The sequence below is a fragment of the Cherax quadricarinatus genome, chromosome 74 (assembly GCF_038502225.1).
Source record: "Cherax quadricarinatus isolate ZL_2023a chromosome 74, ASM3850222v1, whole genome shotgun sequence".
Classification (NCBI taxonomy): domain Eukaryota; kingdom Metazoa; phylum Arthropoda; class Malacostraca; order Decapoda; family Parastacidae; genus Cherax; species Cherax quadricarinatus.
In genome coordinates this window covers 19,508,380-19,523,058 of record NC_091365.1, presented here as the reverse complement: position 1 = coordinate 19,523,058, position 14,679 = coordinate 19,508,380, and the positions used below count along the sequence as shown (strand labels likewise).

The following is a 14,679-nucleotide window of genomic DNA, read 5'->3' as shown; positions in this document are numbered from 1 at the left end:
GTGACTTGAAAAAGCCCACTGTGTGGGCGAAACGTAGTCAATAAAGGATCACATTATACTGCATTTGTGTTTATATTTCCATTGTGTCGGTATTTTATACCATTTATTTCCATATATTGAAACTAAGTGATTTGTGATCGCTTTCCCCAAGCTCATCATTAGCCTCAAGATTATTAATTAGTGAATCTTTGTTGGCATGAACCAAGTCAAGCAGATTGTTTCTTCTAGTTGGTTCTGTAACAGCCTGTTCTAAAAAGCAATCCTGAACCGTATCAGAAAGTCACTAGACTCAAGATTTCCTGTCATATTGCTTCAATCAATTTGTCTAAAGTTAAAAATCTCCCATTATCACAACATTTTCATATCTAGATACCTTATGAATTTCATCCCATAACAGCTTACTGCACTCCCTATCAAGGTTTGGGGGCCTATAAATCACACCCAAAATTAATTTGTCACGTCCCTCGAGAAACTGTAGCCAAACAGATTTTGTGTTCGATGTTTCTAATCTTATATCATGTCTAAGACAACAATTTAAATTTTCACTGACATACATCGCCACTCCACTACCCTTCCTGTGTGGAATAGTTTATAACCCTGTATGTTGCATTCAGAAGGCATTTCTTTATCTTTCAGCCTTAAGAAATCTAGTCACTCGTTGCCCTCTACTATCTTTCTTTGTTTGTTGATCAGTTGATTTGCCATTACTAGCAACTTTATTTTGAGTATTGTCTTTTAAACATATCCCTGAGGTATCCCGGTAATAACTGCTGTTTTTAACCCTAATGCTGCAGCCTGATTATTTCCCACAAACACCCATACCTCTACAATCTATCAGTCTAAATTCCCTCTCTATCGAATTAGCTAATGCAACCACTCCATCCCCAGAGAGATGAACCCCATCCCTTGCATACATATCACGTTTGCCAAAGAATAGGTCCCAGTTATCAATGAATGGGATTGCAAGTTCCTTGCAGTACCTGTCTAGCCAGCAATTTATACCAATTGCCCTAGACATCCATTCATTGCCCACTCCCATTCTAGGCAAGATGCTACATATGACTGGGATCCCTCCCTTAGACCTACCTACTTCTATGGCTGACCTGTACTTATCCAGCAGCTCCTCTCTCCTGTCCTTCCCAGTGTCATTACCCCCAGCACTAAGACAGATAATGGGCTTGTTCCTATTACCTGCCATAACATTATCCAACCTGCTGACTATGTCACGAACACCAGCTCCAGGAAGGCACACTTTCTGTCTGACCTTTCTGTCTCTGTTACAAAATGCACGGTCCATATATCTTACCTGAGAATCGCCTACTATTAAAATATTCTTACCAAATGCTCCAAAGGCAGGTTATCATCTGACTAAGACCCTCGTCAGGAAACACTTATCCTGTTTCCTGACGAACCTTACCTAACCTAACTTGCCAGCCATCTGCACAGGCTTGCATGGTAATTAAATGTGGACTCATTTTGATTGCCATTGAATCTGTATAGCTGTGGTGGCACCGTTATTATTGGTCAAAAACCTTTTGCCAGGTGAGAATAGAGCCGATAAGAACGAAGTTGATAAAAATATAGTTGATAAGGAAAATGCTGTTAATAACAAAGATTATAGCAATAGTTTGTTACCTAATAAATGTTTCTAGTTTGCTGGTTACTGAGTGAAACATGTAGCGGTGGATAAAACTGTAACTCACTTGAGTGATGGCCACGACTGGAAGCCATACTCAGACGCAAATCTGGTGCGTGGTGTGTTTGCACCAATCCATGCATCGTCCATGTAATTGTAGTAATGAGCTGTAAGCAAGAAAAGTTACTTCATGAATGTCTAGTATATATATTTTTTTATAGTATAGAGCTGGATGCTATTGACAGCTTCAGTGACAAAGCTGGAGTTTAACATTTTCTTGATTATAACATGGTCTCTATAAAGGTTCTTGAGTTAATATATGTATACCTGTGCGTGAGTAAATCCTACTCTTATGTGAATTACAAATGGTAATAGTTTACATAGTCTTCACACACACACACACACACACACACACACACACACACACACACACAGAACAAGCTATGTCTCCATCAACAAGCGTCTATTACAACTGATAACGAACGAACAAGTTTGCGTGCGTAGCTGTCAGCTATGCATCTCCTGGATTATCGTAGTTATGAAAAGGAGAAAGTGCCCATTTAGCATTATATACGTATCTAATCTCTTTAATTGCTGATATGGATAAACAAAAAAAATGAAAAATAGGTTTGGGAGAGTTGTGGTGTGTTGGAAGAGGCATCGTGAGTACGAGACCAGTGAGGGTGAGCTCTAAGTAAACAATGATCATAGTTGTGGTGTGTTGGAAGAGGCATCGTGAGTACGAGACCAGTGAGGGTGAGCTCTAAGTAAACAATGATCATAGTTGTTGTGTGTTGGAAGAGGCATCGTAAATACGAGACCAGTGAGGGTGAGCTCTAAGTAAACAATGATCATAGTTGTGGTGTGTTGGAAGAGGCATCGTGAATACGAGACCAGTGAGGGTGAGCTCTAAGTAAACAATGATCATATTTTGTGAAGTGCCATGTGACGTGATAGCTAAGAAAATGGGTTGTGGGATGAGACAGTAAAGGTCACAGTTGGTGCCGCTGATACAATCATGTCACATAAATGTTGCGTTTAAAATAATCCAGTTAGAACCCTCATGGCTGAATGGTTACAGCACTGGACCTGCTACATGAACCCTCGTCCACTTTTGTGCGTACTTCAATAACAGTCGTTCATTACGACTGATCTTGAGTTTATTAACTATAATGACTTTGAGCAGCATAAGAACAGAGGTGCTATGAAAGCAACAGGGATGTGCAATGATACTTTCTGGTCACACTTGGTGCTGCAGATCAAACAATGTCATGCAACTAAAGAACTGATTGTACAATGATTATATCAAGAACCCTCGTTGGTGAGTAGTACCAGCGTCGAGCTTGATACATGCCAGGACACCGCCTTCAGTCCCAGTCAGTTCTTTTGTCCAGTCATTGACAGTCGTTCATTATGACAAATCTTGGGGTTCTAGACAATGCAGGTATAAAAATCAAATTAGTTTAGATTACATTAGATGAAATTTCTAAGGAAGATTCAGTGCCAAAATAAGAATTTTTACACCATATTTAATTGGAGGTCAGTGTTTAGGAGAAGTCAGATATCAAGTCGTGCCAAATAGGTAAAACTGGTTCAATTAACAAGAACTCATTTAAAATTAAGTCCGTTATAAAATTTTCTCTTACACTTTTAAAGATATATTTTTTACATTTGTTACTGTAAAAATTAGTAATTTTGTACCAAAAGAACCTTAGAAAACTTGCCTATTTAATTTAGCCTAATCCAACTAAATATATTTTAGATAAATTTACAGTAATTTAATGATAAGCAAGCACAATAAACTATATTTTTTTCGTTAGGTTCAGAATGATTTTTGCGAAATTACTGCATACACAAATTTTCGTTTGCCTTATTCGGCAAGAAGAGCGTTGGTATTTAAGTTAAATCGCAAGTTTTACCTATTCAGAACGACATATATATATATATATATATATATATATATATATATATATATATATATATATATATATATATATATATATATATATATATGAACGTAGACTGTTGTAATAAACAACCTTCAATGAATAAACAGAAAGATGAACAGGGGGCACTAACCGCGGTCTGTAAATTAACAGTCGGATGCTCTACCGTCTTCACCTCCAGGTTTACAAGAGGAAGGAATCGGAACTCGTACTTACACCAGCAATCCTACCCTTGTGTACAACAATTACAGGTTTCCATTTTACACTCATTTACAGAACGGTTAGTACCTTCCTGGATGGTTGCTATGTTCCAACTTAAGACCTGTATCTACCAACTTACTAACTACCTATATGAGTGAAAGAACACAAGTACATACACTCTGGATAACCTTCGAAATGCCTTACGGTCCTTGGAACTTCGTCACTCCAAATAATTTGAAGTGACCAGGTCTCAGGACCGAAGTTTCACAGTTAAAAATTTCATTGAAATTGGACAAAAAAAAAATTGATATCCCTCGTCGCCCCCTTAAACATCATTTTTTTAACGTGTTTCCAGTCACACAAAAAATGATCAGCTATCTACATTGCAACAGTTTTGGATATCTTATTTTTCATCATTCAGTGGCGACAATCAGCGGTTTCACCACAGTTACTAATATTATTATTGTTATTATATGTAGGCGAGGACTGCAATCCTCCTACAGCAATTTATAAGTAATAAAGCAAGAAATAATTAAAAAGTACGATTAAAATCAAAGACACTTCTTATTATATATATCACTTGTTTCCAGCTTATAACTAGCCCTGTGATGTTTATCTGGAGTTTATCTGGAGAGAGTTCCGGGGGTCAACGCCCCCGCGGCCCGGTCTGTGACCAGGCCTCCTTAGGTCAGTGTCCCAGGATGCGACCCACACCAGTCGACTAACACCCAGGTACCCATTTTACTGATGGGGAACATAGACAACAGGTGGAAAGAAACACGTCCAATGTTTCTACTCTGGCTGGGAATCGAACCCAGGCCCTCGCCGTGTGAAGCGAGAGCGTTAACCACCAGGCCACCATTTATATAGAAATATATATGTAGTGTTTGTCTTAATAATAGTATCACGACATAGCTAATAGTAACTGATGTTCAGTCATTACCAGTAAGAACATAAGAACATAAGAATGGAGGAACACTGCAGAAGGCCTACTGGCCCATGCAAGGCAAGTCCTTAAAGTTACCCACCATCTCCATACAAGGTGCTGGATGGGTTCTCAGCGATATAACCTTCTTCTTCAGACTCTATACCATTGCTGGGAGAACTGACAACAAAAGATCGCGTACCATCCACGTCTTGAGTAACGTTTCGAACTGTGTCCACGTATAATAAAATGTAATCTGCTTTATACTGTTCGAAGTTGGAGGAAGTGCCATACCTGCAAAATACATTAATTAATAATACAACTTAGCATTATATTTTAGCAGTGGTTCCTAAATTTCTCTCAGTCGTATACACCTTGATATTTGTATTATCAACCACATATGATTTTATATTAGTGCAAAAATAACTTTCTACAAATATTATTTGAAATAAAGGTATGAAAAGTCCCCTCAAGGGAGGTTCCTTGACGCTGGTGAGGGGCTCTTGATCTAGGGAAATGGATCTGTGCTCCGGTTCCCTAAATTGAGTCTGAATACCTTCCATCCCCCCAACGCTAAATCCTACGGGTTTAGCGTTCCCCCATTATAATAATAATAATATGAAAAAAATACTTAAATTTTAGAAGTATTTAATTTCACTGTACAACAGTACAGTTCCAATAACAAAAAATAAATTAGCGAAAAAAAACTTTGTATATTTTAACGTTAATTTTTACTGTTGCAACATGAAGATAAAGATTCTAACATAAAATAAATCCTGAATATTTTTAATTAAAAATACTAATTTAGGTATAAAGTGCAAATATGTGTTCGGGACTCGAAATATTTGCAATTGTTTCATCTGGAGAATTCACATCGACACCATGCCTAACCCTTCTAGGGTAGGGTAGGTGCCTGAGTCCGAGCCTTTAGCTCATACGACTGTCATTCCCATTTGCTCCCTTGGGGCGGGGATGGCAGACCAGAGAGGCCTAGCTTGTGGCTAGGCCTGGGGACAGTTGGTCCCAAAGATGAGGTACTTGTGCCTCCTCCCATGGGAGACTTCGGTCTCAGACACTCCATAAAGAGGGAGCCAAGGCCGGGCCACCACTTGGAAAAGGCCCGGGCCGGGAGAATACCGGCTAATCTTTAATAATAATAATAATAATAATGGAGAATTCATTGCCAACAATGTGTGTGCTTATTGAAAGTCCGGGTTTGAGTTATTAAACCCGGTAGACAGGTTCTCTGAGGTCATCCTCCACAATGAACCTCCACCAATTTGGTCATTATGGTCCTGACACTAAACCGACTCAAAAACTTTTCATATTTCAACAAAAATAAAACACGTACATATACCTTTGTCTTAATATAACACAGAAATTACTTTTAATTCAACAAGATTTCCCTAAAGCTTGGGAAATTTACGTTTGATTAAAAAATGCTAATTATAAATATATCAATTAAAAAAATAAACGAAAGCGTTACCATGACAACAGATTATAATTGATCTAGTGTCCCGTGAAAATTCATTCGTGGTCACCTGGGAGGTTTTCCAACCCCAATTTTTCAACTCCTATATTATAGGACTTGTATCTTGTGTATTACTTATCAAATTTTTTTTGGTGATAAATATCAAATATTACCCTATTTCTAAAAATATATAAACAGTGTTTTTTATGCAATCATATCAAAATCTGGCAAGGAATTTATTGTTCATACAAGATGTGTCGAGCTCACAGCTTCATGAATCTTGCCGTGTACTGATGAGTTTAAAATTCAATCCCAGACTACTGCTGTTCTCGCTCTGTTTACTTCTATTCACAAAGTTTATACAGTATCCAACTACTGAACGAGTGTGTGTGTCTAGAATACAAATTCCATTGCGTCTTTAATGTTTTCACGAAATAAGGATTGTTGACATATCTAAACCACCTGGTGGCAGCTGTACCTACTCCTCCGTGTCACTTGTGTCCTGGTGGCAGCTGTACCTACTCCTCCGTGTCACTTGTGTCCTGGTGGCAGCTGTACCTACTCCTCCGTGTCACTTGTGTCCTGGTGGCAGTTGTACCTACTCCTCCGTGTCACTTGTGTCCTGGTGACAGCTGTACCTACTCCTCCGTGTCACTTGTGTCCTGGTGACAGCTGTACCTACTCCTCCGTGTCACTTGTGTCCTGGTGACAGCTGTACCTACTCCTCCGTGTCACTTGTGTCCTGGTGACAGCTGTACCTACTCCGTGTCACTTGTGTCCTGGTGGCAGTTGTACCTACTCCTCTGTCACTTGTGTCCTGGTGACAGCTGTACCTACTCCTCCGTGTCACTTGTGTCCTGGTGGCAGTTGTACCTACTCCTCTGTCACTTGTGTCCTGGTGACAGCTGTACCTACTCCTCCGTGTCACTTGTGTGTTGCTGCTGATTGTGGAACACATTTTGACTGCTCATGGCTTTGTGTTTTCACATTGGTAGAAGTTTGAATAATTTCCCGGGTACCTGGAGGGTCTTCGTTGTCAGTTTAATGCTTCTCATCTATTGTAGGTTATTTTAATTTTTGTGTGATTGTAATTACTTGTGTAGTGTAATTCTTCGTATTATTAGTTTTTATTTTCTTGCATAGTTTTATTTTGTTTTTGTTTTTCACATTTTTTATTAACACATCGGCCATTTCCCACCGAGGCGAGGTAAACAGAAAAAAAAGGAAATACTTTTATTATCATATACTCCATAACTGTCTTGCCAAAGGCGCGTCTACAACAGTGTTCAAAAACTGCAGCTTATCTCCACCCGTCCTGCAGGGTGCTGGCACTCTACTTCCAGCCTCCAGGACTTAAGTCCTGCTAACCAGTTTTCCGGAATCCCTTCATTAATGTTACGTTGCTCACACTTCAACAGCACGACAGGTCATAAAAATCATTTGCCTCTACTTGTTCCTAGTTTATATGCCCACACACACTTGCAGGAAGTCTAAGCCCCTTACACACTAAACCTCCTTTACTCCATCCTTTCCTAGGACGACTCCTACCCCCCCCCCCCACCCTTTCCATTTTTTTCACTACAGATATTTCTATGCCCTACAAAACACTTTATTCCTCAACAATCTGGAAAATACTTTTAGAAATCCTGCAGCTCCATCTAATCTCCAACCTACAATTCCTCTGCATTATTATATTCACACCACAGATTGCCCTCAGACACTACAACTCCACTGCTCCCAGCCATCTTGTTGCAACATTCACCACCCTTATTTCACATATAAGAGCGTCTGGTATAACTATACTCTCATACAGTTCCCTCTTTGCTTCCATGGATATCGTTCTTTGTCTCCACAGACTCCTCAGTGCACCACTCACCTTGTTCCCCCTCATCAATTCTGTGATTTACCTCGTCTTTCATAGATCCATCTGCTGACAAGTCCACTCCCAAATATCTGAATACATTCACTTCCTCAGTATTCTCTCCCTCCAATCTGATATTTCATCTTCCATCTCCTACATTTTTTATCATCACCTGGCACTTTCCTATATTCATATTTAAGTTCCATCTTTTACACACCTTTCCAAACTCGTCCGCCAGCGTCTGCAACCTCTCTTTCAGAATTTCCCAAAAGTAGTGTCATCAGCAAAAAAGCGTCTGTGACAACTCCCACTTAATGTCACACCTCTTGCCAACACCCGAGCATTCACTTATCTCACAACTCCATCTATAAATATATTGAACAACCATGGTGACATCACACATCCCTATCTAAGGCCTACTTTTACTGGGAAATTATCTCCATCTCTCCTACATTATCTAACCTGTGCCTCATTATCCTCGTACAAACTCTTAACTGTTTTCAGTAACCTATCGCCTATTCCATACACTTGCATCATCTGCCACATTGCTTCTATACCCACCATATCATATGCCTTTTCCAAATCCATAAAAGCAACGAAAACCTCTTTACCCTGATCTAAATACTGTTCAATTATATGCTTCACACCCCTACTTTTCCTCAAGCCTCCTTGTTCATCTGCGATCCTGCTCTCTGTCTTGCTCTTAATTCTTTCAATCAGGTATACTTAACAGGCTTATTTTTCTATAATTTTTATACTCTCTTTTGTCCCCTTTGCAAGATATATTTGATAACAGATATATCTTGCTTCTACTTAAACTACACATGCATATACACTCATCTGAGTTTTCTTCAATTTTTCTTAACATTCCTTATTCTTATTATTTCCTTTCACCTCCATGGGGAAGTGGAATAAGAATCTTTCCTCCGTAAGACATGCGCGTTGTAAAAGCCGACTAAAATGCCGAGAGCAATGGGCTAGTAACCCCTTCTTCTGTATACATTATTAAACATAAGAAAACTTTTAAGCTAGATGTTTGACTGTGCGTGGATGTAGTGCAGATGATAAAGAAATGAAGAGAACGAAAAAAAAACTGGATGTCCTGGCTTTAAGTGAAACGAAGTTGAAGGTGGTGGGTGAGTTTCAGTGGGGAGGAATATATGAGATTAGGTCAGGGGTTTTCAACAGAGTTAGAGCTAAGAAAGAGTAGCAATAATGTTGAAGGATCAGTTATGGTAGAAAAAGAGATAATATAAATGTATCACTTCAAGGATTCTATGGAGTAAAATAAGGGTCGGATGTGAAAAGTGAGGAGGAGCTTACGACGACGTATCGGTCCGACTTGGACCATTTACAAACTAACAATAAGACAAAGTGAGGCAGCCAGGCTTTTCTTTTTCCGTTTATAGCGGCATCTTCCCTATGTTGAACACACGCGTTTTTGCGGTCATCATTTCTGCAAGCATTTTTGTGTTCGGCGATTCTAATGTCCAAACGCTTGCAGAAATGATGACCGCAAAAACGCATGTGTTCAACATAGCGACGATGTTGGACACCTCATGAATTTCAATGAAGCTAAACTAGTGATTAAAGAAGACGACTTAAGGCGGAGAAAATGCATTGAAGCTGCACTAATCGCTGTCAGTAACACTATAAAGCAAAAATCCGGTAGTTACAGTATCTCTAATTGCTAATCAACAGGATATTACCCATTCTGGAAACTGCTGTTACATGATGTCAGCAGGTCCCTCTCTAGCCATCCGTCTCACCACCTTAGTTCCGTTACTACTACTAACAAAGTTAAATTAGACACATGTGCAACTTTTGGGTATCATTATTGAGGAAACGTTTCGCCACACTGTGACTTCATCAGTCCATACAAAGGATGAACTTGATCAGGAGGAGAATGAGGTAATCAGTCCCTCAGCCTTGAGTCGATGTGGTCAGTCCATCAATCTTGAATAGATTGATGGACTGACCACATCGACTCAAGGCTGAGGGACTGATTACCTCATTCTCTTCCTGTTTTTCAAGTTTATCCTTTGTATGGACTGATGAAGCCACTGTGTGGCGAAACGTTTCCTCAATAAAGATACCCAAGAGTTGCACATGTGTCTAATTTAACAACACTACTACTACCACCACTAAAATGGTATAATATACCGACAGGTTGTTAGGTAAGACACATATGCAACAGTTAGGTATCTTTATTATGAAACGTTTCGCCTACACAGTAGGCTTCTTCAGTCAAGTTCAGAAAAGTTGATAGAAGCAGAAGATACTTGAAGACGATGTAATCAGTCCATCACCCTTAAAGTTTTGAGGTGGTCAGTCCCTCAGTCTGGAGAAGAGCATTGTTCCATAGTATGAAACAATGCTCTTCTCCAGACAATGCTCTTCTCCAGACTGAGGGACTGACCACCTCAAAACTTTAAGGGTGATGGACTGATTACATCGTCTTCAAGTATCTTCTGCTTCTATCAACTTTTCTGTACTTGACTGAAGAAGCCTACTGTGTAGGCGAAACGTTTCATAATAAAGATACCTAACTGTTGCATATGTGTCTTACCTAACAACCTGTCGGTATTTTATACCATTTTAATGTTCAATCTGTCAGACACTGCAACACATGGGTATCTTGGTACAGACCTGCAATCAACTTGGACAACTTCCACTAGTGAGAGGGGCTGGATTTGAGAGGGACCTGACCTCTCAACATCTGAGTTCTTACCTCTCCTAGTGGCCTACGTCTCACCTCTTGGCGCTATAAAAAGCTCCATCCTGTCACTTCTTCTCCATATTGTTTCATACTATGGAACAATGCTCTTCTCCAGACTGAGGGACTGACCACCTCAAAACTTTAAGGGTGATGGACTGATTACATCGTCTTCAAGTATCTTCTGCTTCTATCAACTTTTCTGTACTTGACTGAAGAAGCCTACTGTGTAGGCGAAACGTTTCATAATAAAGATACCTAACTGTTGCATATGTGTCTTACCTAACAACCTGTCGGTATTTTATACCATTTTAGTGTTCAATCTGTCAGACACTGCAACACAAGGGTATCTTGGTACAGACCTGCAATCAACTTCGACAACTTCCACTAGTGAGAGGGGCTGGATTTGAGAGGGACCTGACCTCTCAACATCTGAGTTCTTACCTCTCCTAGTGGCCTACGTCTCACCTCTTGGCGCTATAAAAAGCTCCATCCTGTCACTTCTTCTCCATATTGTTTCATACTATGGAACAATGCTCTTCTCCAGACTGAGGGACTGACCACCTCAAAACTTTAAGGGTGATGGACTGATTACATCGTCTTCAAGTATCTTCTGCTTCTATCAACTTTTCTGTACTTGACTGAAGAAGCCTACTGTGTAGGCGAAACGTTTCATAATAAAGATACCTAACTGTTGCATATGTGTCTTACCTAACAACCTGTCGGTATTTTATACCATTTTAATGTTCAATCTGTCAGACACTGCAACACAAGGGTATCTTGGTACAGACCTGCAATCAACTTCGACAACTTCCACTAGTGAGAGGGGCTGGATTTGAGAGGGACCTGACCTCTCAACATCTGAGTTCTTACCTCTCCTAGTGGCCTACGTCTCACCTCTTGGCGCTATAAAAAGCTCCATCCTGTCACTTCTTCTCCATATTGTTTCATACTATGGAACAATGCTCTTCTCCAGACTGAGGGACTGACCACCTCAAAACTTTAAGGGTGATGGACTGATTACATCGTCTTCAAGTATCTTCTGCTTCTATCAACTTTTCTGTACTTGACTGAAGAAGCCTACTGTGTAGGCGAAACGTTTCATAATAAAGATACCTAACTGTTGCATATGTGTCTTACCTAACAACCTGTCGGTATTTTATACCATTTTAATGTTCAATCTGTCAGACACTGCAACACAAGGGTATCTTGGTACAGACCTGCAATCAACTTCGACAACTTCCACTAGTGAGAGGGGCTGGATTTGAGAGGGACCTGACCTCTCAACATCTGAGTTCTTACCTCTCCTAGTGGCCTACGTCTCACCTCTTGGCGCTATAAAAAGCTCCATCCTGTCACTTCTTCTCCATATTGTTTCATACTATGGAACAATGCTCTTCTCCAGACTGAGGGACTGACCACCTCAAAACTTTAAGGGTGATGGACTGATTACATCGTCTTCAAGTATCTTCTGCTTCTATCAACTTTTCTGTACTTGACTGAAGAAGCCTACTGTGTAGGCGAAACGTTTCATAATAAAGATACCTAACTGTTGCATATGTGTCTTACCTAACAACCTGTCGGTATTTTATACCATTTTAATGTTCAATCTGTCAGACACTGCAACACAAGGGTATCTTGGTACAGACCTGCAATCAACTTCGACAACTTCCACTAGTGAGAGGGGCTGGATTTGAGAGGGACCTGACCTCTCAACATCTGAGTTCTTACCTCTCCTAGTGGCCTACGTCTCACCTCTTGGCGCTATAAAAAGCTCCATCCTGTCACTTCTTCTCCATATTGTTTCATACTATGGAACAATGCTCTTCTCCAGACTGAGGGACTGACCACCTCAAAACTTTAAGGGTGATGGACTGATTACATCGTCTTCAAGTATCTTCTGCTTCTATCAACTTTTCTGTACTTGACTGAAGAAGCCTACTGTGTAGGCGAAACGTTTCATAATAAAGATACCTAACTGTTGCATATGTGTCTTACCTAACAACCTGTCGGTATTTTATACCATTTTAATGTTCAATCTGTCAGACACTGCAACACAAGGGTATCTTGGTACAGACCTGCAATCAACTTCGACAACTTCCACTAGTGAGAGGGGCTGGATTTGAGAGGGACCTGACCTCTCAACATCTGAGTTCTTACCTCTCCTAGTGGCCTACGTCTCACCTCTTGGCGCTATAAAAAGCTCCATCCTGTCACTTCTTCTCCATATTGTTTCATACTATGGAACAATGCTCTTCTCCAGACTGAGGGACTGACCACCTCAAAACTTTAAGGGTGATGGACTGATTACATCGTCTTCAAGTATCTTCTGCTTCTATCAACTTTTCTGTACTTGACTGAAGAAGCCTACTGTGTAGGCGAAACGTTTCATAATAAAGATACCTAACTGTTGCATATGTGTCTTACCTAACAACTGTTCTTATTTCTCTCTTTCTCCGTGCTCTCTACATTTGTGACCCTCAGTTCCTTGAATCGGAAATTTCCACTCTTCATAATTCGTTTTCTCGTCTTGGCTACTTTTCCGAGTTCATAAACTCTTCTTTATCACTTGCTAAACTGACTTTCTTCTATCCCAAACACTGACTTTCTAAATGGTCCATGTCGGACTGAAACGTCGTCGTAAGCTCCTCTTTCCTATGCGCGGGTTATTTGTATATTCTCCCAGGCTCTCTACTCATGTGAAATCTCGTGCTCTCTGCCTTCCCTATAGTATTTCCAATCTTTCTTATCTCATCAACTCTCTCCGTTCCTTAGACATTAAACTTACTTTTCGCCAAACTAACACCCTTCACAGTTATCTTGTTCGTACCTCTCCTCCTGTCTATTTCTTGCTTCTCTTGTCCTCTTCAATACTTTGGAGAGACTGGACGCTCTCTTTCTGACAGACTCAATGAACACAAAAGAAGTGTTAAGTTTGCCGACACAAAGCTCTTTTCTGTCATGTTAGAGATCATTGGCATCCTATTGACTGGTCCTCTGCCAAAACTGTCTACCCTGCTTCTAGTTTTCACAGCCGCGTCTTACAGAAGCATCCCTCATACACAACTTTCCTAATATGAATCTTAGTCTTTGCTTTTTGTCTATAGATGTCTTCCTTTCTCACCACAGTGTCAAATGCTCTAAACTTCAGAACATTCGTGACTTGACCTGATCCTTCATCTCCTCCTTTCCCTACCTCTTCCCCTTTCCCATTTTTCTCCTTTTTCTTTCTTTAGTTTCCTTTCTTCTGCCTTAGTGTATTCTGTCCTCCCTCCCCCTCCCTGTGTTTTTGGTCCCACCCTTAAGGGACCTTAGCTCTCCTGCAGTGCTTCTTTTTCGTGTGCTTAGACTGACTCCATTTCTATTTCTACAACATCTCCTCCATTCTTCTACTATGGTTACTACCATTACTATTGCTTCCCTTCACCTTTCACTCCCCTTTCTCTTTCTTGTGCCACTATACTACTCTATCTACTCTCTTCTACCACTGTTACTTCAACTACTTCCACTACCACTACTAACTTTTTCTTAATTCCCGTCCTTGTTGCTCTCGCCTATATATGATGCTGGCTCCTTCACTCTTTTATTACTGTGATGACTTCATAAATGGTCCAAGTCGAACAGAAACGTCGTCGTAAGCCTCTCTCTCCTATGTGTGAGTTATGTATGTATTGCTCCACTCACGGTAATGTGTCTTTTTTGTTCTTTGGGTTAGAGTAAGTGTTTACGCACCTCGAGAAGAGAGTAGTGTACAGGAGAGAGTTTTTTGGAAGATGTTAAGTGCTTAGGGGGGTGGATGTGGGTGTTGAATCAAGTGAGAGAGTAATTGTGGAGAGGAATCTAAATGCTAAAGTAGGAAAAACTGTTGTGGAGGAAGTAATAGATAAGTTTGGGTTGCCAGGGATAAATGAAAATGGGAAGCC

The 14,679-nt window shown here is 40.2% G+C and overlaps 1 protein-coding gene across 2 annotated transcripts in view; it reads right to left on the bottom strand.

Annotated features, from left to right (window-relative positions):
* The window catches only part of LOC128700226 (beta-mannosidase), a gene marked incomplete at its 3' end in the record, with an annotated part of 173,911 nt that overhangs the window by 85,425 nt on the left and 73,807 nt on the right, over window positions 1-14,679 (bottom strand). For both annotated transcript variants that reach the window (XM_070100816.1, XM_070100817.1), the window contains 2 exon segments: window positions 1,704-1,803; window positions 4,812-5,002. In XM_070100816.1, the coding sequence (XP_069956917.1) occupies window positions 1,704-1,803; window positions 4,812-5,002 (291 nt within the window).